At 48.2% G+C, this 24,084-nt stretch overlaps 1 protein-coding gene across 15 annotated transcripts in view; it reads left to right on the top strand.

Moving 5' to 3' along the window:
- Window positions 1-2,608: 2,608 nt before the first annotated feature.
- KMT2D (lysine methyltransferase 2D) overlaps window positions 2,609-24,084 on the top strand; it is a 110,027-nt gene continuing 88,551 nt past the window's right edge. For 6 of the 15 annotated variants that reach the window (XM_083598457.1, XM_083598449.1, XM_083598450.1 and 3 more), the window contains exons 1-2: window positions 3,861-5,089; window positions 21,454-21,518. In XM_083598457.1, coding sequence (XP_083454583.1) covers window positions 21,470-21,518 — 49 coding nt within the window. In that variant the 5' untranslated portion in view covers window positions 3,861-5,089; window positions 21,454-21,469. The other 9 variants (XM_083598447.1, XM_083598456.1, XM_083598446.1 and 6 more) reach the window with 5 other exon arrangements.

The following is a 24,084-nucleotide window of genomic DNA, read 5'->3' as shown; positions in this document are numbered from 1 at the left end:
GGAAAAGAAGCTTGCTCCATCCTCAATGTAACAACCTTTTCGATATTTGAAGATGGCTATCATGTTCCCTCTAAGTCTCCTCTTCTGCAGGCTAAACATACCCAACTCCCTCACCCGTTCCTCAAAAGGCTTGGCTTCCAGACCCTTGATCATCTTGGTCGCCCTCCTCTGCACACGTTCCAGCTTGTCAACATCCTTCTAAAATTGTGGCGCTCAGAATTGGACACAGAACTCCAGGTGTGATCTGACCAAGACAGAATAGAGCCGAACTATTACTTTCCTTGATCTGGACACTATACTACTGTTGATGCAGCCTAGAATAGTATTGGCTTTTTTTGCTGCTGCGTCACACTATTGACTCATGTTAAACTTGTGGTCTACTATGACCCCTAGATCCTTTTCACGTGTTCCTCATCTTATATTTGTGCAGCTGGTTCTTCCTGCCTAAGTGTAGAACCTTACATTTGTCCCTGTTGAAATTCATTTTGTTTGGGCCCAGTTCTCGGATCTGTTAAGGTCATCTTGAACCCCAATTTGGTCTTCTGTGGCATTAGCTACTCTTCCCAGTTTTGTGTCATCTGCAAATTTGATGAGCGTTCCCTCAATTCCTTTGTTCAAGTTGTTTATAAAGACGCTGAACAACAACGGGCCCTAGACAGAACCCTGTGGCACGCCACTTGTCACTTTTTCTCAGGATGACAGGGAACCATTAATGAGTACTCTTTGGGTTCGGTCAGTCAACCAGCTACAAATCCACCTTAGAAGTACCTCATCCAGTCCACATTTCCCAACTTCTCTGCAACAATATCATGGGGGACTTTGTCAACAGCTTTACTAAACTCAAGATACACTGCATCCACAGCATTCCCCTGATCCACCAAGTTTGTAACTTTGTCAAAAAAAAAGAGAGAAATGGTTAATGGTTTTTAAAAAAAGGTATATTCCGTCTTTCCCCTCCACAAAGGAGTTGCCCAAAACAGATTGTTGGCTAAGAAGAAAACCCAAAGCAGCTTACAAAAATAATAACAAACACAACAACAACTGCAATCCAACCATTAAAACACAAACTACTGAACTAAAAATAATTGTTACTTTCAGCATCTTTCCCTTTAGCTCAGGTGTGGAGAACCTTTGCCTCTCCAGAAGTTGCTGAGCTACAACTCCCATCACTCCTGGTCATTTACTATGCTTGCTGGGACTGATGGAAGTTTTAGTTGCACACGTCTACTTTGGATCTTCCCTCAGCTAAATCTGTCTGTCTCCTTCAATCTGTCTTTCTGTGCAGACAGTAGTGTCTATAGGCCTAGTCAAACAAGTATTCCACCCTCCTCTCAGGGGATCAATAACAGGCTGCTATCTAATTCTCCCAAAGCATTATGGCAGAGGAGCTGAACCATTTGCCACTGGTGGGAAGGTGCAACCACAAATGTGAATTTTAAGATGGGCAAGTTGTTTCTACACTGTTTCTTCCATTTAAGGAAACAAGGATGTAGTCAAACCAGGCAAAAACACTTGGGCCAGTGAGGGATGTGGTCTGGGGAGAGGGTATGTGGCCTGAGCAGTGTCCCAGAGGCCAGATGAAAAAGGCCTGGTGGGTTGCATTTGGCCTGAGGTTCCTTATCCTTGCATTATGGGAACCAAGCAGATCCAAAAGTTTCCAGGGATGAACCATATGAACTGGCTATGTGTCCTGGGGGAGGGGGAGCCGTGAGTCCACAAACCCCTTAAATCAGGCAGTTAGTAGGCGATGACAATGGCTTACTAGCCATGCCACCAGCCACACAAGATCACCAGAATCCTGCCCTTTGCAGAGAGGCAAATCCAACGTGTTTCCTTTAAACGATGTGTTGGGCCCCAAACTATCTGGGACGACCCTAAGGTTGACCTAGAAACGATGAAGTCCGGAGCAAAACCAGAGGCAGGATCTGCCCAGATGCTGAGGTCCTCTAACAACACAAAGGTGGGAGTTTTGGGGAATCCACTGAGCCAGAATGGCACACAGATAGCATCCCCAGCTGGCCTGTCCCCAGAAACACACCACACAAGCCAGCCACTGTTGACACCCATTATCAATATTCTGCCTATTCTCTTTATCGGGCAGTTCCAAAAGAGAATGCCGTTTCTGTATTTTGAGAGGCGGGGGCTTTTTGTAGGAGGGCTCTTATTAACGCAAAAAAGATGGAATTTGTGGCTGTACCTTTTTAGTTGTTGAGAGTCTTGGGATATGAAATATCCTAAAGAGCTCCCTAAAAACATCTCGTGACATTGACATAAAACGCAGGAAAATGCTCAGATGTTCAGAATAGCAAGTGAAAGGAAGATCAGTACATTTTGGGGGACTTTAATAAAATATTGGGGGGCCCAGGGAAGCTCCACTTCATATAATAATTGATCACATGACACAGCACACACTTACCATTTCAATGACAATGCCCATCAACTTTGGGGGGCTGTCCCCCTCAAATATTTTACGGGCTCCTATGTTAGGGGAGATCCAGTTAACATCGAAAGCATCCCGCCTGCGCTAGCCTGCTACTTCACACCGGGAGAGTAAACCCAGACAAACTCACCTGCTTCAACAGCGGCAGCGACGAAAAAACCCGAAATGGAAACTATATACAGTACATATATATTTAGATAGAGAACACTTTCCAAATGCGAATCCAAGGGATTATATAACCAGCTGCGCCAGTTTGTCGCATCTGTGCGATCGTGCAGGGAGAAAAACGGGCAGGAAGGAATGCAAAGCGCTGCACGGGTTAGGGAGGTCGGGGAAGAAAATAAAAATTGCTTTCCTCCCGGAACAGGGAACGCGGGACGCGAGATGTTCCAGGTCAACCTGACACTTCGAATCAGCTTCACAGCCCAGGGAAGACCTTGCGGGGCAACCGGGGGTCAAAGCTGAGAAGGTGTGTATTAACCGATTCTGGTGGGTCATTTTGCAAGATTCCCAACAGGTCCGCTGGAATCGTGTTTCGGGGATCCGGGCGCGGGGTGGCGGTGGGGGAAAAGAGAGATCGGGGAGCTCGGTGCCGCTGGGGGGCGCAGCGGGACCTCACTTGAGCAAAGGTTACAGCGCGAGTCCCGGAGGCATGTGCCCGGGCGCGGGAGCGAGCGCCCCCTTCAGAGACCCACAAGAACCCTCCACCGCTCGCGCGCCCCGCTGAGAAAAGTGCTGTGCTGCCTTTTTTATTATTTTATTTTAAGGTATTTATTTTTATTATTTGCTTCCCGGTGACCCCCATGCCGTGCAACGAGCGGAATCGCGGCTTCCTCTCCCCTTGCAAGGATTGCACCTGTCCCGCGATCCCTTGCACCCTCGCGGAGGGTGGGGTAGGAAGAGCCCTCTGAACCCGTCCCACGTGCTTCTCGCAGCCACCCGGCCCGGGCACGGGAGGGTTAAAGCCGGCGAAGTGATCCGCAGCCGAGCGTGCGCTGAGGCTCCGTACGGGCGCATCTCTCACTTCCCCAAAAGCCATTGCTGCGTGCCCTTCCGCCATCGGGTTCCTAACACAAAATAAGTGCCCGCTCCCTCCTTTTTTTTCCCCTTTCCCTTCCTCCCTTCTTCCGTCCCCCCCGCCGTCTCGAGGCAAAGGCGAAGGGGGGGCTTCAGACCGGATCTCGCCCAGGATCCCCTCTGCCTTTTCCGAGGGGGAGAAGAGGCGTCCGGAGAGAAGGAAGGGGGACAAGTCCCTGACTCCGGGATCCCACCCTCCCCTCGCGCAGAAAGAGGAGGAGGGAGGGGGAGGTTAAGCAAACCCGGAGCTGGCCCAGCAGGACCTACTTTCCTCTCTGAAAATGGCTGCCTCGGTGAACACTTTCTGTTCCATTCCTTGAAGCCCTTCGTTGTGGGTGGGTGCGGGGGGGGCGGAAGCCGAGCGGGGGGGTTAGAGACCAGCCAGCGATGCTGCTTCGGAGCCCCCTCCTCCTCTGAAGCTGAGGATTAGGGTGCAAGCGGGGGGGGGAGAAGGGGAGAAGTTTAGCGGGGGGAAGAGAAAAGAAAGGAAGAGGAGAGAGCGAAACAGGAAAAGAAAGAGAGGAGGCCTGGAACAGAAGGTAGGGAGGAGGCTAACAGCGGGAGGGTTGAGGTGGTGGTGGTGGGGGGAGAGAGACGAGAAGACCCCTCCCCAGCCGAAACAAGGGTGTGTTGGTTGCAAGCCACCCTTCCGAGGGAGGCTGCGGCCGGGCGTGTTTAAGCTCTGTTCCGTGTAGCAAATAATAAGAAACGAGGATGGTGAGCTGAGGCTCCGGGTTAGTTTTAGTTGCGTGTGTCTTGCCGGGAAAGAGAATCTGCGCGGCGGGGGAGAGGCGAGGAAAAGTATGAACGTTCCATCGGGAGGGAAACTCTGAACGTTCTATTTCAGCCCCCCCCTCCACTCTCCTCCATTCGCTCTCTTTCTCCCTCCCCCCACCCCCCGGGAGCCCTCAACGTTCCATCCGGCCTAGAAGTGAGTGTTCGAAACGTTCTGTTCGGGGCGCCTGCTGCTAAGAGCAAGGGGGTAAGCGGGAGGGTGCAAGGGGCGGGCAGGCGGTGGGGGGGGGGGACGGGGGACCCCGAGAGAGAATCCCGGAGGCAGAAGTGAGCGAGGGGACGCGCCGGCAGAAAGGCCTTCTCCGTCGGATGCGGCTGCTTGAAGATCAAAGGCAAAACCGGAGCTCCCTTTGTGTGTCGTCCTAGGGATCTTGCTGCTTCGCTCTTCCCTTTGGGCTGATTTTGGAACCCTGAACTGCCGTGGTGGAAGGAAGCAAAGCTCACCCGTCCCCTACTCTCCGAAAGGGGCTGGGCGGTCTCTTTTTTCCTGAGTGGAGAGAGCCTCGGATATTGGAACTAGCATCGTTCCCAAACCTTTTTGTTTTGTTTTGTTTTGCTTGTTTTATCCCCCCTTCGCTCTCCGGGTGGCTGTAAATAAAAGTCCAGCAGAAATATATATCTATATATAGTTTTTTTTGTTTTGTTTTTTTAAAGGAAGGGAACAAATGCAAACCCTTCCTTTTCCTCCCTTCGTGATTTTTTGGATAATGATTTCTGCTATATCTTGCCGATGGATTTTGCCGGGTGAGGATTTCTGGATCGCCTTGTAGAAGAGAGGTAGGTGAGGACTCCCCATTTTCCTAGATCTAGAAAAAGGCAAGCGAAAGACAAGCTCTAATCTCCTGGCCTTTTTTGAATGTCAAATGTACTGAGGGTGCATTTATGTCGGAATTTTATGTGGCATTCTGGTGCATGAGAAATTCTGTTGTGTAAAAGCAGTTGGGGAAGGGAAGGTGGTGGAGGGCCGCTGGTAGCAAGCCTACTGAATATATCCCCCCCCCCCCCACCCAAGAGCCTAGGCCTCTGTGTTTCTTTCGCCTTTATAAATTAGCGATTGGGAAGGGGGAAATGGTTTTCACATCCTTCCTGTTGGGAAGAACAGAGCTGCCTTAATTTTGGGTCAAAGGAGGACGTATTCGTTTCTTTCCTTTGCCCTAAGAAACACAAGTATCTATTGGTATGTTTTGCACAATGATGGAATCCGCAGGGAACTGTATTTGTTTGGGACCAAATCTGACTTCTCTTCTTGTATTGTGCTAAAGGGGGATGGAGGGGGGGGAAGTGTTTGTTAACAACTCATTAGAGCTTTGTCGTTATTACCACCCTCCCTTTGCCAGCTTTCCTTCCCAAGCGTCCCCCCCCCACTTACATTCAGTTTCACTTGGGATTAAAAGGCAGCTTTAATTTGGTAGATTGCAAGGAGAGACAACGTCACATTACAAATAGGTGTTTCTCTCAACAGGACTGTTGCATTGTGAGGTTTCTCGAAAATGGAGGGCATTCTAAGGCCCCAGTCTGATTGCAAATGTTTCTTACACCAACACCCCCCTTTTAAAATGTAGGGGGCTTCTTTCTTTTGAATTAGGTTAGGGTACGGCATTCTCCCTCCTAGAGACAAAGTGGCAAGGCCTACTTTGCCCAGAACGCAGCCTGCATGGGATTATGGAGGAGTCCAGAGGGATTTGCTGAGAGATTGGGGGGGGGGGATGTTGAAGAGGAGAATCGTGTTGGCATATTCTCTCTCTCCCTGCCAGTGTTCTTCTAGGTCTAGGTGATAGCATGTTTGGAGACAAAGCTGGGATTGGGGGTGGGTGGGCATGGGTGGTGCTGGCAATGGCATCGCAAAACAACTCCTTTTTTAAGATGCTGAGATCCCTATATGCAGTTGGCTGCTGTTGAGGAGCAATTGCAGAATTTCCTGTTCTGTTATAAGGGGGCCTGGGGAGGGTGGCAGAGTCTGGCCGGTGAGTTTTGTCCCTCGGTGAAATACAGACACCTTCCTTCACCCTCTGGCTGTCAGAGAGGGGACTTTGTGGGCCACACCTGTTGCACACACTCTAAACCAGTTGCCTCTCCGAAGAAGAGCAGAACTTCTCATTTTCTTGACAGTGGGGAGAGACAGAGAGCAGCTGAACGGCAACTGGCTTTGCGGAGGGCAATGATACATGTGTGGCCCCTTTCATGCACAGGTGGGCAACCTCAGGCCCTTCAGAGGCTGCTGAGACTGCAGCTCCCGTTTCCACTCCTGACCATGGGCCTTGCTGTCTGGCTCCGATGGGTTTGGGGAGTCCAGCAACATCTGGAGGGATGCCTCTCCCCCGCTCTGGTTTAATAAGACATTCCACATCAAAGGGCAAAGCTCACCTGCAGTGTGCTGCACGATCCAGATGGTGGTTTAAAATCCTGTTACTTACATTATTTACTTACATAAATATATATATATATTCAGCGAAGACAGTGCTCCTACCCGGGATTGCTGGATCTTTGATCTTGCTGCACATATCTTGTTGCAGCAAACTCTGCAAAGGGTGTGTTTTTGCAGCTGTGGGAGATTTGCAGTTGTCACTAATGTTTGGCTACCCAAATAATTACAGTACTTTCTTATTGTGTGAGGTTGCCTCAAATGGTGATAATAGAACCAGAACTTCTTGCAACAAGAAGGACTTCTGTGTTTGCATCAGTCGCACCTGGGACTTCCGAAATGAACTCTGCACACGCTTTAACCCTTATTGCTTGAGAAGCTCTTTATATCATTTGATTTCCTTGTGTAACTGCTGAGTTGTAAGGATAATTGCAAGAAGAGATAAGAGATGGATTTGCCCCTGTTACCTCAGTGTCAGCCACCAGCTTTCATTGAGGATCAAAAACAGCCGTAACCAAAGTGTCCAGTAAGACTCCTTGCCCTAAAATAGAAATATTTTTGAATTTCTCAAGAAACCAGGAACTCCTACCTTATTTTTGTGACTACAGGCCTTGCCTCAATCCAGACCTGTTAAAGCTGTATGTATGCGTGTACACTAAAATCTAGGGTCCCCAAGGTCAGCTGTTGAGGCAGAAGGTTTGAGCTGAAGCCTAAAGATCTTGTTGGTAGATGGTCACTGTTCTGTTAACCAGGCAAGAACTGATGAGCAGGCTCCTAGTATCTCGACCTTACTGGGCCAATCCAGATGTTTCAGATTGCCTGGCAGTAGCATTTCCACCTGTGCCTGTTGAGAGCTCCGAAGGCTAAGCGTTTGCAGATCTAGGTGGCTTGCTATGCCAGGTCTTACTTTCTGGTTCAAGCCCTGGGATCCCTGATTCATAGATCCCACCATGAGGGTTTTGTCTTTGTTCCAGGCCTCATCTGCTGGGTCTTTCAAACTTGGCCACTGCAAACACCTGTTGCCCCATTATAGAATTTTGCACAGATTACACCAACCGTATATCCTCCCCCCCCCCTTTAATGGGTTTTTAATTTATTTTGCTTTCCCCATTTTGTAAGTTTTGGCGGTGAGCGAGGGTGGTTTGCTTCTTCATCTTAATTTATTTCCGTGAGCCTATGGAATGGATTGCCCTTTTCATTTTATTTATTTAATTTTTTCACAGATGAGGCGGAGGTAGATATGACAAGGGACAAGAGCTGCTTGGCAAGGCTAAATAGGAAATTTGAATCGACACCCAGTGCTTTGTCCAGTGATGTGTTTTGCCTTTTTTTGGTCGGCAAAAGTGTACCATAGAAAGGGCTAGAGAGAACAAATGGATTTGGCTTGAGATTTGAGGAGATTCTAAATTCTGTTTTAGCACTTATTTTTCGGTGTGGTGGCTAAATGGATTTGAGGGGAAGTTTTGGCCCCTCCAGTCAAAGTCCTAGCTTACATGGCCAGGGGTTGGGGATGATGCGAGTTACAGTTCAACAATTACAGTACTGGAAGGCCACAGGTTCCCCACCAATGGGCTATGTCAGTGCTAAAACCAGGTAATAGTTGTGGCTTCTCATCTCTCCCTTTCCTATGGGGAGATGTGAAGACAGGGGATTTCAGTTTTGTGTTGAAGATCTTGTCACCACGGTGTCACAGTTTCTAGTTTTCTGTAGTGATGGGGGCGAGGGGGGGGAGCTGTGAGGTTTATACTAGCTGAAGTATGGAGCGTAGACGTGTTGGTGTCTAACTTTATTTGTAAAATGCCACAAATAAATAAATAAGCCAGGCTCCAATTGGCTTCTTAAACACGGGTTACAGTTGCCAGAATGGAATACTGAGTTGCCATTTTTTGACCCCGATGGCTCGAACGTCGTATTTTTCAATAATGACTTTTTGGTTCCTGAAATTTTCTGATGGGGCAGATGAAATATAATGGACAGAATTCTACAGGGTGTGCTGCTAGTGTGTGAAAACGGTCAAGATCCAAGGACTCCCCCAGGCACGCACCTCCGGGTGAGGGAGACCTTCCTGGTGCCCAGGCATCTTTGCTTGGTCGCAAGTGGCCGATAAAGCAATTTAATTTTTTTTAAATGTATTTGTGTGGAGGCAAAAGCATAGGGCTTGGCACCTCAAGTGATGCTCGGACAAAAAGAGAGTTCCTTAAGTGGGGTGCCACCACTGTAGAGGCCATTTCTCTGATTACCACTCACCTCAAGAGGTTAGCTGTCCAGAGAAAAGCCTTTGGAGACAAATCTTGGGCAAGTTTTGTGTGGGAGTTGGCATTGTGTGTGAGCACTTTAAAAAACAACAATGTTTGCTTGTGATTTAACTCTAGATTTGATGCCCTAATCTGAACATCAAGGATCAGGAGTTGCACAGTCTTTGGTCTTCTTTAAACCACCCGGCTGGATTTCCAGACCAGTTTTTGTAGCGGAGTCTTTTGAGAAGCAGCAGGAGTATAATGCAGGAGGTTTTTGAACCTTTTTGAGTCCCTTGACCAACTACATTCTTTCTGTGGTACCCCTGTGGGGCTCAGGAGCCCCAGTCACCCCTTGCTCGCGGAGCCAGCAGCCCCTCACCCATTTTTGAACACCCTCCCATGTGGAGTGTTCCCTCAGCCTCTTCTCCTCTCTCCTGGCCAGCCCCAGAGGCACCATTCGCCTGCGGTGCTTGTAGCCAGGGCTGCTGCTGCAAAAAACAGCTGTGTAGGCCTTTGGGAGGCAGAGATACAAGAGGGCATCAGAGGAGGGAGGGGGGAAAAGAGGGACAGAGGCCAGTGTTGCCTGTGACACCCCTGACCATCATTCAAGGCACCCCAGGGTTACAGCACACTGGTTGAAAACCCCTGGTGTAATGTAAAGCAAGTGCATGGTTGAGTCTTGTGGGCTGTAGTTTGTGTATAGACTTGCGGTGCAGGGGACTCTCAGCATAGAGATTTCTGAGTACAGTGGTACCTCGGATTACATATGCTTCAGGTTACAGACGCTTCAGGTTACAGACTCCGCTAACCCAGAAATAGTACCTCGGGTTAAGAACTTTGCTTCAGGATGAGAACAGAAATTGTGTTTGGGCGGCGCAGCGGCAGCTGGAGGCCCCATTAGCTAAAGTGATGCTTCAGGTTAAGAACAGTTTCAGGTTAAGAACGGACCTCCGGAACGAATTAAGTACTTAACCCGAGGTACCACTGCACCAGAACTGAACAGAGCTCAACAGTCCTTCCACACAAAGTTCCATTTTTGCTTATCCCAAGCTTTCTTAATTTCATTGGTCTAATATAGGTGTCTGTTTGGTCATATTTTTTTTTCAATAGTTAAACAACTGGGAGTTGGAAATCGTTGGCGATCTATTGCATGTCATTCTGTAGCTATTGCATGTCATCAATCTTACTGTTTGCCCGTTCCTGACACAAAGGCGTATGTGGCTGAGGCAGAGGTTTCTTCTTTTCCTCGTAGGCCTGAAAGACGTGACTTGCTTTTTAGCACTGTAATTTTTATTATCCTCCAGTCATAGATATGAATCCTAGATGCCCTTTGACATGGTGGCTCTGAGAACCATCACTGTGCCATACCCAATATCCCCATTTTTATTCAAAGTCAATAAAAACTCCTGTCCTATTGTGAGGCTATATGAAAATACTTAATACTCTGTCCCGCTGAAAGGGACATACATAAGTCCATTAAAAGATACATTTTCAGTCACATGCAGCGTTCAAAATTTGCCAGGCGTCTTTTGCACCTGGCTATCGGTGGCACTGTGGGTTAAACCATAGAGCCTAGGACTTGCCGATCAGAAGGTCGGCGGTTCGAATCCCCGCGACGGGGTGAGCTCCCGTTGCTCGGTCCCTGCTCCTGCCAACCTAGCAGTTCGAAAGCACGTCAAAGTGCAAGTAGATAAATAGGTACCACTCCGGCGGGAAGGTAAACGGCGTTTCCGTGTGCTCGCCAGAAGCGGCTTAGTCATGCTGGCCACATGACCCGGAAGCTGTACACCGGCTCCCTCGGCCAATAAAGCGAGATGAGCACCGCAACCCCAGAGTTGGTCACGACTGGACCTAATGGTCAGGGGTCCCTTTACCTTTACTATCGGCCACATGTGACCAAGAAGATGCCCAGGTGCCAGGATGCCATCGAACGCCTCTACCATCTGGAGGTGCATGTCTGGGGATCCTTGGATCTTGACTGTTTTCACACACTAGCAGTACATTCTGTAGAATTCTATTCATTATATTGTATCTGCACAATCGGAATGAATTTCAGGAACCAAAAAGTCCTATTGAAAAATACGACTTTTGAACCGTCTGGCCCCAAAATGGCAACTAGGTAAGGCATCCCGTTTTAGCGACTGTAACCCTTGTTTAAGGAGCCATTTGGCACCTAGCTTATATACCGTATTTTTCGCTCCATAGGACGCACCGGCCCATAGGACGCATCAAGTTTTTTGGGGGGGAAATAAAGGAAAAAAATTTTATTTCCCCCCCAGGCGTTTGTGGTGCCGGCAGCGGGGAGAAGCGCTCTTCTCCCCGCAGCCCGCCTTCAGACCAGATCCGGGGACAGCGGGAAGACGCGCTGCGCCTCCCAGCTGTCCCCGGAGCTTGCGGGGCAGGCAGCGGGGAGAAGCGCTCTTCTCCCTGCCGCCCGCCCTCAGACCGGGTCCAGGGACAGCGGGGAGACGCGCTGCGCCTCCCCGCTGTCCCCGGAGCTTTTGGGCAGGCAGCGGGGAGAAGCGCTCTTCTCCCCGCAGCCCGCCTTCAGACCAGATCCGGGGACAGCGGGAAGACGCGCTGCACCTCCCAGCTGTCCCTGGAGCTTGTGGGGTAGGCAGCGGGGAGAAGCGCTCTTCTCCCTGCCGCCCGCCTTCAGACCAGGTCCGGGGACAGCAGGAAGACGCGCTGCGCCTCCCCACTGTCCCCGGAGCTTGCGGGGCAGGCAGCGGGGAGAAGCGCTCTTCTCCCTGCCGCCCGCCCTCAGACCAGGTCCAGGGACAGCGGGGAGATGCGCTGCGCCTCCCCGCTGTCCCCGGAGCTTTTGGGCAGGCAGCGGGGAGAAGCGCTCTTCTCCCCGCAGCCCGCCTTCAGACCAGATCCGGGGACAGCGGGAAGACGCGCTGCACCTCCCAGCTGTCCCTGGAGCTTGTGGGGTAGGCAGCGGGGAGAAGCGCTCTTCTCCCTGCCGCCCACCTTCAGACCAGGTCCGGGGACAGCAGGAAGACGCGCTGCGCCTCCCCACTGTCCCCGGAGCTTGCGAGGCAGGCAGCGGGGAGAAGCGCTCTTCTCCCCGCCGCCCGCCTTGAGATCAGGTCCGGGGACAGCAGGAAGACGCGCTGCGCCTCCCCGCTATCCCCGGAGCTTGTGGGGCAGGCAGCGGGGAGAAGCGCTCTTCTCCCTGCCGCCCGCCCTCAGACCAGGTCCGGAGACAGCGGGGAGACGCGCTGCGCCTCCCCGCTGTCCCCGGAGCTTGTGGGGCAGGCAGCGGGGAGAAGCGCTCTTCTCCCCGCCGCCCGCCTTGAGATCATGTCCGGGGACAGCGGGAAGACGCGCTGCACCTCCCCACTGTCCCTGGAGCTTGCGGGGCAGGCAGCAGGGAGAAGCGCTCTTCTCCCCGCCGCCCGCCTTCAGATCAGGTCCGGGGACAGCGGGGAGACGCGCTGCGCCTCCCCACTGTCCCCGGAGCTTGCGGGGCTGGCGGCGGGGTCTCCCCTCTCACTCTGCAGGCTTCAGCGAAAGCCTGCATTCGCCCTATAGGACGCACACACATTTCCCCTTCATTTTTGGAGGGGAAAAAGTGCGTCCTATAGAGCGAAAAATACGGTATCTGAGTTTCTAACACTGGTTGTGTGTTAAGATCAACCCAACATCTACGGTATGAAACAGATAAGGTGTTAAACATTGCAAATTGGCAAACTGCGTGCTTGAACAAGCCCTGTTTTAATCCTTAAAGCAAGTTGTGATCTATAAAGGCCGCTTCACATGTTGCATAAATGGTTTTCGTGTAGTTGGTCCACAACATACGTAGTTATGTTGTCACAGAAGATTGCTGAAACTCTTTGATCAGCGCCTTGATAATGCAATCCTGTGTGCTTCTGCTTGCAGGTATTTCTCATTGCATTCAGTTTACAGTTGCAGCCTGAGTGCATTTGCTACTGTGTTGGCAAAAGTTGGCATGCAGAAAGAACCAAGGCATATATAGATAGTTTTATTTGTATGCTCAAATGTTTAAATCTATGTTCAAACCTTTGCTCATGGTGGCTTGCGGCATGAGAATAAAAATCACCTAATTACAAACGTAACAAAATTATTAAAAATCAATAAATAAAACATGAAAAGTACATAGCCAAATGAAACAATTTCCACATAAATCATAATAAGATCTAAAATAAAGATACAAAGATTAGTATCAATTACAGCAGCAACAACACCCCAGCCTAAGAGTCTGTTCCGCAACCTCAGATTTTGTAGCTGGAGTCAGTCCGGGCCCCGGTTTCCCAGGCCAGGTGGGGAAAGGCCTGCAAGGCGGGGAGCAGGTCTTCCAGGACTCGCAGCCAAGATAAGTTTACTTGTTACTAGCGGTGTTGAAGCTGTTGGTCAGTTAGATTAATTTATTTAAGAGCTTCGGATCGGTCAAAAAGTTACCCCTAATTAATCATCCATCAGATGATTAGAAATGGTTTAATTATTTTTAATGCAAGGACTTCACCAAAATGTAAGGAGGGAACACTTCTTCTTTTAAAGATGGTTTGTGATGTGGTACGTCAACATGTTTGCGTCATCCATAAGATGATGGAAAAATTATTTTTTCCCCCAGGACGAGTTTATATTTATTCAAGGATACGAAGGTGTGTTTTATTAAGAAGCATCTATTTCAATCAGCTAAAGACTTCCTATAAGCTATTTTAGGCTATGGGTCAAACAGACCTGGAAGTTTTGTGCAAAAGACAGCTGCTGAATTGCAGTTTACAGTCTAAGAAGCGAGGCAGGTCCAGCCTGTGGGGGGGGGGGGCAAAACAGGCATTTTTTCTCTTTTTTCCCCTTCCACTAAACTTGGCAAGGGGAAGGCTGGATCTTTGGGGTTGAGGTTCCGAGGAGGGGCAGGCTTTGTGCATCCTTCTTCTCTTCCCTGGGCTTTGGGGAAGTTTTCCTCCGTGTCATTCCCACATGGGTCAGAGTTAAGCTTCCCCCTTTGGAAAATGTCGCTGTCTGCCTTCTTTTAATGGAAGATCTGAACCTGGATTTTGGGAACAAGTCTTAAGTAATTTTGAAAAGCATCATCCTATATAAGCCCCCTCCCCAAGGTTGCCTTACACCCGATCTGACCATCTAACCCAGCAGTGCATACTCTGACTGACAGCAGCACTTCAAGATCTCAGGCACGTGGTCCTTCGCAGTGAATGCTTTCTTTATCTTTTCAGCAAGGGATGCCCAAGGATTGACTCTGGGCAATGCAAGTCCTCTATCATTGAGTCATGATCCCTCCTCTGTTTGTTAGCAAAACACCCTGCTAGAAATTTCGTTGCTAGCTTCTGCGCCAACAATGGCCTTTGGAAGTCAGACTGTGCCCACAGGCCACATTCACACCATCTATTTAAAGTGCTGTGGTATCACCTTATAAACAGTCGCTGCTTCCCCCAAAGAATTCTGGGAGCTGTAGTTTGTTAAGGGTGCTGAGAGTCGTCGGCAGACCCCCGTTTCCCATCAAAAAGAGTTCCCATAGTTCCTTGGGAAGAGGGGATTGATGGTTAAACCACCCTGGGAATTGTAGCTCTAGGAGGAGAATAGGGGGTCTCCTAACATCTCTGAGCACCTTTAACAAACTACAGCTCCCAGAATTCTTTGGGGAAGAATTGCAATGATAAAGATGAGTGTGTTACCAAATATGTTGTTTTTGTTTCAGACAATTCCGATAATCAAAGGGGCAGCAATATTTAAAGAGTGGCAAAGAGTAATTTCAAGGTGTATCTGGCAGGGTAAGAAGCCGAGAATAAAATTCAAGTTATTGAGTGATGCGAAAGATAGAGGAGGCTTCGCCCTGCCAGACCTGAAATTATATTAGGAACATTTAAAGTGGTATCATAGCACTTTAAATGTGTAGTGCTAATGTGCTCATTGTTTTCTGGTGGTTCTAAGAGATGCTTTGATTCAAGCAATGAATGTATGGTGTAGGGCAGTCTATTATTATTATTATTATTATTATTATTATTATTATTATTATTAATGATTAATATACCACCCTATACCCAGAGGTTTCAGGGCGGTTCACAGAAAAGATCAACATAAAAACCACAATATATATAATCAAAATAAAAACAACAACCCAATAACAGCCCCCCACCAGTGGCGTAGCGTGGGTTGTCAGCACCCGGGGCAAGGCAAGTAATTTGCACCCCCTAACCCGTGGATTTGCACCCCCTACCCTGTGGATTTGCGCCCCCTAACCCTAACCCCCAGATGTTGCGCCCGGTGCGGCCGGCCCCCCCTGCACCCCCCACGCTACGCTATTGCACGCTATTGCCCCCCACTACTGTTGTCGGGTGATCGCTCCCTGCACCCTTGTGGTGTAAGCTCTCTCTAAGTCTTTTGGATGTGCTCTGCTGTTCTTGGAGATGTTAGTAGACAAGATGGCGATTCAGGTAGGTAGAGCTTTAAATTTTATAGGCTGAATTCGGTATCTTATATTCTGCCCCAAAGAATATAGTAAGGATATATAGATATAGCAAGGATGAGGAGTCTGTTGCATTCCAGGTATTGTGGACTACAAATCCCATCATCTCAGCCATGCTTGGCTGATGGGAGGTGGAATGCAGCATCTAGAAAACCACACAAGTCCTCCGTTTCTGAGCTATAGAGAGACGCTGCACTGATTTTTAAATACAGTCGTACCTTGGTTCTTGAACATAATGCGTTCTGGGAGTCCACTCAACTCCTGAAACCATTCAAAAACCAAAGTGTGTCTACCGATTGGCTGCAGGAGCATCCGGATTTTCAGTTTCTGAAAACCATTCAAAAACCGGAAACTTCACTTCTGTGTTTTGATCGTTCGGGAGCCGATTTGTTTGGGAGCCCTGGCGTTTGAGATCCAAGGTACTACCGTAAAGGAATCAAAGGTATACGTATTACATTGAGGCTGAAGTCCTCACACATTACCTGGGAGGAAGCTCCCTGGACGCAGTGGGAGTTGCTTCCAAATCAACCTGTATGGGATTGTGCTGTGTGTAGCTCAACCTTGAGAGAGTGAAGAAAACTTGAATTCAAGAAGACTTTTTGATGTTTTATGGAACCTTTGATTCCGGAACAGAACCCGGTCCTGGTTCCCGTTAACTTCCTCTGCTCCAGCTTTCCGTGTCCTTGAACGGGTTGTGATCCCAAAGAGAATCCGGTTTTCTGCCATCCGATGGAAGGACGGACATTGCTAGCGGAGGAGTTTCTGGGCAGAAGTGAGCAATAGTCTTTCGTTCTTCAGGCAAAGCAATGAGATGTCTTAGCAGCAGGGTTGCCATATTTTGAAGAGCGAAAAAAAGAGGATGTTGCGATGACTCTCATTTTAAATCCCCCTACTATATGTAGGCTGTAGAAGCTGTGATATATTGCTGAGGGTGGGGGGGCAGGAGAAGAGAAGAGGAAAGCAAGTCTTCAACCACCAGTTATGTCTATGTCTCATCCAGGAAGTATAGCCAGAAGCATTTTGTCAAATTAAAAAAAAACCACCCAGGCAGAAATTTTACCCCTGAAAAAGAGGACGTGTCCTGGGAAAAGAGGACACATGGCAAGCCTGGTTCGCTGAAATTTAGGATCTCTCTTTTCTGTTATACCGTTAAACACTGAAGAGAATGTGAATGAGTCAATAAAGGCAGTGATCTTCATTCCTTTCCGACCTGGGATCCACCATTAACCCCAAGTGCCAATATTCACAATACAGTGGTACCTCGGGTTACATACTTAATTCGTTCTGGAGGTCCGTTCTTAACCTGAAGCACCACTTTAGCTAATGGGGCCTCCTGCTGCCGCTGCACCGCTGGAGCACGATTTCTGTTCTCATCCTGAAGCAAAGTTATTAACCCAAAGTACTATTTCTGGGTTAGCGGAGTCTGTAACCTGAAGCATATGTGACCTGAGGTACCACTGTATGGTTAACCATGTGCCAGTGTTTTGCCCCATGTGTCTATCTTTAGGTCTCGTTCCCCCCCCCCCCCCCATTTTCTCTTGAATTTGAAAAAGCATAAGGCGTTATTGGCGTGGTCCACTTTTGTGTGGAGTGTTCCTCAGATTGTGGGTCATAACCACCAGCTGAAGCCCAATGGCTTGGCTCCTGTACACAAGGGGGAGATCCTTTGCTTATAAAAAAATGTAGCATTCCCTAACCTGGTTCCCTCTTTGGGTTTCAGAGGTTGACTGGTGCGTGGGGCAGTTCTGGACACCTGTCCTTCTGCCTGCTGAGCATACCAGGAGGGGCGGGTGAGTTTGCCTCCTGATACGCCACTAATGTGAGCCCAGCTGCACAATGCCACAGATTCCAGGTTTCTCCAGCTGCAGTGATGAGTTTTAGTGCAACATCTTTGGGGTTGGGTCCAAATTGGGGAAGTCTAGGATAATGCATCCACCTGCACACCCGCTTGCTAGTTTGCTAGGGCTCAGAAGTCTCACAATGCAAGTGAGAATACCTTGTGCGAATTCACAAGGTGAAACTGAGAAATCCACCTTGACAGGGAGAGCAACATATTCTAGATTAATGGAGGGCAGCTCTCGGGCTTGGGGCAGGGGAAAAGATGGATGCCTTGTTAAAGGGTGAAAAGACTTCTCTCCAGGGAAGGGGACTTCCATCTGCAGGAGACAGGAGTTCCGCAGACGCTATGGCAACAGGTTCAAGCCACCAGGGAGCAGACATCTTCTGAAGGGGAGGCCAGAAAGTGAGGAGCGCTGTCAGTTGGAAGTGGTGCAATTTGGTCAGGAGAAAGAGGAGACAGGCCTTGCCTCTTCTCCCCTGGAAGTGGGGTGGCCTAGCTGGAAGCAAATGAAGGTTTTGGAGTCTCCCTCGTTCTTGGACTGAAAAGTAAAGATTTGGAGAGAGCCACCCTCTTCCCTCCAGAATGACTTTAAGCAGGAGCTCCTAAATGCATATTCCATAGTGAGCCCCTTTGGGTGTCTTGTCCTAACTCGGCAATAGGCCACCCCCAAAGCAGAGGAATGGGAGGCTTAGCTGAGGAGGAGCACCCAGAGTCCTGAACCTTAGGCCTGGCCCTTCCTCTAATCGCCTTTGCTTAACTTCTGGCCCCAAATGCCACTTTTGGATTTGTCGCGTGGCCTCCTTTTTTGGTGGGTGGTTCCGGGTGCAGTCCCTGGTTCTCCTGGGAGCTTGTTGTCTTGTGGCTACTTTCATGCGTCCCTATTTTCTCTTTTGAACCTGGCAGATTATAGAGAGGCCTTTTCTCAGACATCTTACTAGATGTTTGCTGTTGCCACAGCTGCTTTCTGCCCCTCTGAATGTTTTGAGTGAGGTCAGTCTGTGTAAATGCCAGTGGACCTCTTCCTGCTTTACATGATGATGATGACAATGACGACGATATTTCTATGCCACCCATCTGACTGGGTTCCCCCAGCCACCCTGGGCGGCTCCCAACAGAATATTAAGAACACAACAAAACATCAAACATTAAAAACTTCCCTATACAGGGCTGCCTTCACATGTCTCTTAAAAGACATATGTTTATTTCCTTGACATCTGATGGGGTTGCATGGGTTGGGTGCCACTACTGAGAAGGCCCTAGGCCTGGTTCCCTGCAACGTCGCTTCTTGCCATGAGGGAACCACCAGAAGTCCAGGGGAGTCCTGTCCCAGATAATTCTGTGATGACTTATTCCACTTATGGAGTGAGTAAAGTACAGTGGTACCTCGGGTTAAGTACTTAATTCGTTCTGGAGGTCCGTTCTTAACCTGAAGCACCACTTTAGCTAATGGGGCCTCCTGCTGCCGCCATGCCACCGGAGCATGATTTCTGTTCTCATCCTGAAGCAAAGTTCTTAACCCGAGGTAATATTTCTGGGTTAGTGGAGTCTGTAACCTGAAGCGTCTGTAACCTGAAGCGTATGTAACCCGAGGTACCACTGTATTCAGTAAGGCTCCGTGTGATCTGGGGTGTGTGTGGTACTTAATTTTGAGGAGAGTAATGAATTTGGATTCTGCATGAATTCAGTGGGGCTATTTTTACTACATATTGGGGGAGTGTATGTGACGCTTTGGAGAATCCTTTACACTGTAAGAAACGCTGGGTTTTCTTGGTTGCCCCAAAATAACTTTGGGCTGGGCCCGTCAAGGACAGCGGTGAAACCCGTTAAGGGTTTTGCCAAGGAATCAGGTGGGATCTTCCTCACGGGAGGCCTCAAATGTCACATGGTTGCAATAATTTAGAAGGCCATTTCTATATGGAATTGCAGAATCATATCTGAAGGCCGTTGGCAACCAAAGAGATGCAAGTGTGCCCACCAGTGCCCCCTTCACACACGCCCCTCCCCCCCCCGCAAATATATTTTGATTGGATAAGATTCTTGTTGCTTACAGAGTTTGGATTTGGTAAATCCAGAGGTTCTGTCTGTCACTGTTCATCGGAAGAGACTAGGTACTGAAAAACCTGAATTAATGGAGCGTTTCTGTGTCACTGTATTGATGTGCGATCAGATTCCCCACCCCCCTTTAAAGTGCTCCGTGTGACCTTTAATATTGCCAGCATTTGCACAGACTGCTCTTCGCTTTTGCTTCCTGTGTTTCCGTGGGGCGAGAACTCTGGTTTGTTGGTTTGTTTTTAAAAACGGGGGTGGGTGGTTTTGCAGTTACTTTTAGTACTGTTGCTGTGAAAGGGGCGACTTTCTGGTTTGGGAAATTGAATCTTGGCTTTGTTTTGGATTTATTCAATGCCGCTGTAGTGAAATTTTGGCGTGACGGCCACAGGATTGAAAAGAGATGCAAAATCTCTGCTCCCTTAAAACCCCATAGCCTTCAAAACCCACTTGCACAGGTGGTGATCTAGACATGTATTTACATCGCTCGAGGTTTCTGTATCTTCTGTGTTGGTTGTGCAACATGGAGCAATTGCACCTTTGTACAAGGGGCTTGTGAGATCTAGTTTTATGGTCATAGCTTTTGAATTAATGAGCGGGGGAGGGAAGCATTTCCATGTCAACAAGGCCAGGCCTCTCATCACTAGACCTTAAAATTTATTTTCTTTTCTGCTTGGGCTGGAAGAAAGCTAAACACTGGAATTACAAAGTTGTTAAATTCCTGTTAACATTTGACAGTAAAGAGATAAAATACCCTGTGCGCCATAGAGCTGGGTGTTTTTGCTAGGATAATGCTTATTACAGTTTAATTTTAGACGCCTTTTTGCAGAGGCTTCAAGGAGTCGAAGTGTGTTAAGAAATTGGGAAGCAAATTGTCGAAGTATTTAGAGCCTGACATCATTTTCAGTTAACTGGAGATGTTAACCATCGTTAGGGTGTCTCAAATCTTAAAACGCCATCCTGTGATATTGGGGTGGAGGTGTTTTATTTTTCCAGTGTATTTGAAATAAAGCTGCTGTTAAATTAATCAAATATATTCAAATTGGGCTGGGGCGGGGGGGGGGGGAGAGAGAGGTGCTCTAGCAATATTGTTAGAGGTTCCAAAGGGATGGAATATCCTTTGATATATGTGATTTGTACCCACTGCCTTTTGTGTTTTACAGCAAGCCCCACTGCCCCAATTACGGGGGGGGGGGGGAGAGTTCACTGCGCCACAATTTCCCCAGTGTAACTTAGAATAGTCTGAGGATTTCCTACAGCTCCGGACCCCGATGCTCTTTGGTTAGGCAGAAGCCATTTTACCTATTTCCATTTGTTGGAAAAATGAGAGAGTTCTTGGAAATGGGAGTTTGGGGGCGGGGTAGAGAGAAGCAGGCTTGCTTGTTTTTACGTTACCTGAGCTTAATTTGGGGGGGGGGGAGATAGTTGCATTTATTACAATCTGGAGAAAGTTGTTTTCCCCATTTTATTCCTAATGTTGGCCCTCTTTGATGCATAGGGAAGTTTAGCAGTGTGCAAGCAGAAATTCTTAGGATGCTATTGATCTGTCCTCCTCCTCTCATGGCTCTTGCACAGCCTCTTCTGCCTGCCTCCATCCCTCCCAGAGCCCCAGTGCTTGCCTCCAAGAGCCATTGATTCAGGAAGAGGAGTAGATTTTACAAAACAAGTGCATGTAAATGCAGATTCTGTGTCTTGAGTGCAGAACCTGGTGTGTGTCAACATGTGAAGTTTTCCTTTCTTTCATTTGTTGGGCTTTCAGTCTCGTCTTAAATGCATTTGTTGTTTTCCCATGTTTAACAGTTTTTAATGATCTTATGCGTACAGTCGTACCTTGGTTCTTGAACGGAATCCGTTCTGGAAGTTCGTTTGACTTCCGAAAATGTTCAAAAACCAAGGCGCGGCTTCCGATTGGCTGCAGGAGCTTCCTGCACTCAAGCGGAAGCTGCGTCGGATGTTGGGCTTCCGAAAAAGTTCGCAAACTGGAACACTTCTGAGTTTGCGGCGTTCGAGATCCAAGGTACAACTGTACATCGCTTTGAGATGGTGGTTTGGAAGGTGGTTAATAAATTGATAGTAACAGTAAATAATGGGGCTTGACCACAACATGGCTTATGTGGCACTGTTTAAACCCTAGTGAGAGGCTAAGAGGAAAACAGGGCTGGGGAGAAGGAAGTTTCCTGAACTGTTTTCCTTCTTGCCTAGGTCTCTTGGATACAGGATGGATGATCAGAAGCCACCTGGTGAGGACAAAGAATCTGACACACCAGGTAGGTGCCCCAGTTTGGCGTCTGTTGATGAGTAGTTTGCCTCCACAAGAGGTTCAGATTCTGTGGTCACGAGAGAGGAGAGATCTCCACCCACATACACTAAGTAAAAGAATGTGTTTTATCACACATCCCTCTCCTTCCTGTCTTTCCCCCTAACCTTACACAGTGGTACCTCAGTTCTTGAACGTCTCCGTTGACTAATATTTTGGTTTTCGAGTGCCGTAAACCTGGAAATAAATGCTTCGGTTTTCAAACACTTTTCGGAAGTCAAACATGCCGCGTGGCTTCCGTTTTGAGTTTTCCGTATTGAGTTTTCCGTTTTCGAACTTGAACGGTCTTCCAGAACGGATTACATTTGGAAACAGAGGTACCACTGTACTGCATACAACGCCAATGTCTCACAACAAATGTAATTGATCTGTATAAAACACAACCTGAACAAAAGAGACAATGGAAGTGTATTTGTAAACCATGAAAATCTTGAATAAAAATTACTTAATTTTTTAAAAAAGTCTTTATTCCAGCAAGCATTTTCACCAAAGCCTGGTTTTATAGTTTTCATCCAATTTTTATCTTTTCTGTCTTTTTATTTCTTGATAGATAAATTGTTTAAATGAATGAGAAAAGGTAAAGATAAAGGACCCCTGGGTGGTGCTGTGGTCTAAATCACTGAGCCTCTTGGGCTTGCCGATCGGAAGGTCAGTGGTTCAAATCCCTGCAACAGGGTGAGCCCCCATTGCTCTGCCCCAGCTCCTGCCAACCTAGCAGTTTGAAAGCACACCAGTGCAAGTAGATAATTAGGTACCGCTGTGGCGGGAAGGTAAACGGCGTTTCCGTGCGCTCTGGTTTGCGTCGCGGTGTTCCATTGCACCAGAAGCGGTTTAGTCATGCTGGCCACATGACCCAGAAAGCTGTCTGTGGGCAAACGCCGGCTCCCTCAACCTGAAAGCGAGATGAGTGCCGCAACCCCATAGTCGCCTTTGACTGGACTTAACCGTCCAGGGGTCCTTTACCTTTTTAAAAGAGAAAAGGCCAACTCAAATAATAAAAGAGCTTTTGTCAGAAACCAAGGATTAGCCATTTTCATATTTTTAAGGAAATGTAACACTAAAAAAAAAGGAAGAAGACAAAGAATACAGCTTTCCAGAATTAAACGCACCGGAGTGGTAGTTTTTCTTGCCTTTGCAGTCTAGGGAGGAACTGCAGGTGACAGAGAATATTGGGCTGCCGTTGAACACAGGAGCAGATGTGTAGTTTTGCTGGCTGTGCGCCTTGACATCATGGCAGTGTGCGTTAACCCCGCCTCTGTCGGCCATCATTGACTGCACTCTAGGGAGGCCACGAATCACCCCTTGTAACCACATCGGGACACATTGGAGTAGATGCTATGCATGGGAGAACTCAACATGCGGCCGTCTTTTTGTGTGTGTGGCAAACCAGTGCTTTCGTTTGTTTAGCAACTTGCAAATCTTGTAAACCTGAGAGGTTGACGTTAAAATGACGGATGAGCGTCAGAGCGGAAGACCACCTACATTCTGCTCTCTCCCAAATAGAAATAAAACCAGCATCAACAGAAATATAAATATACGCGTTATGAAATAGTGTTGCGTTTTAAAGTACACGTCATCCATCTGTATCTGTGTAGGCTTGGTAAAGCAAACAAAAAATCAGCAGGAGCCTTAAAAACAGTAGAGTCAATGCGCCTGCCTAATCTCAATTAGGGAGATTTCAGCAGGGAATTCCAGAGTGAGGAAATATGAAATATTGCCTTTGTGCAAGTATGGAAGAAACACTACGTGGCATTTTGCAAAAGTGCCAGCTCTGCAGGTTGAAGCTGTCAGGTGAACATATTATGGTAAACTGGTCCTGAGCTGGGTCTCATTTCTGTCAGCGGTATCAGTATTGGTGTCAAACTTTTATTTTAGTCACAGACCAGCGTAAAATAAAACATACAGATAAACTGAACACGTAAGACTTAAAACAGGCAAGGGATAAAAACTAGTAGCTGAAAGGTGGTTATATCTAAAGGTAAAGAGACCTCTGACCATTAGGTCCAGGCGTGGCCGACTCTGGGGTTGCGGTGCTCATCTCACTTTATTGGCCGAGGGAGCCGGCGTACAGCTTCCGGGTCATGTGGCCAGCATGACTAAGCCGCTTCTGGCGAACCAGAGCAGCGCACGGAAACACCGTTTACCTTCCCGCCAGAGCAGTACCTATTTATCTACTTGCACTTTGACGTGCTTTCAAACTGCTAGGTTGGCAGGAGCTGGGACTGAGCAACGGGAGCTCACCCCGTTGCAGGGATTCGAACTGCCAACCTTCTGATCGGCAATTCCTAGGCTCTGTGGTTTAACCCACAGCACCACCCGCATCCCATTGTATCATACATAACTTAAAAAGATAGAAACAAGGACAAACGGTTAAAGTGACTTTAAAGGAGGAAGCATGAAGGAGCACGGGTCTTGCATTTTGGGCCTACCATCCTTCGACGAATATCCATAATAGCAGCACAAAATCTAGTAACTGAGTATGTAACATCTGGGTTTTCATCTTGAAGTAGCAGGGA

Source organism: Podarcis filfolensis, assembly GCF_964270895.1.
Source record: "Podarcis filfolensis genome assembly, chromosome: 2".
NCBI lineage: Eukaryota > Metazoa > Chordata > Lepidosauria > Squamata > Lacertidae > Podarcis > Podarcis filfolensis.
This window is presented reverse-complemented; position numbering and strand designations above follow the sequence as displayed.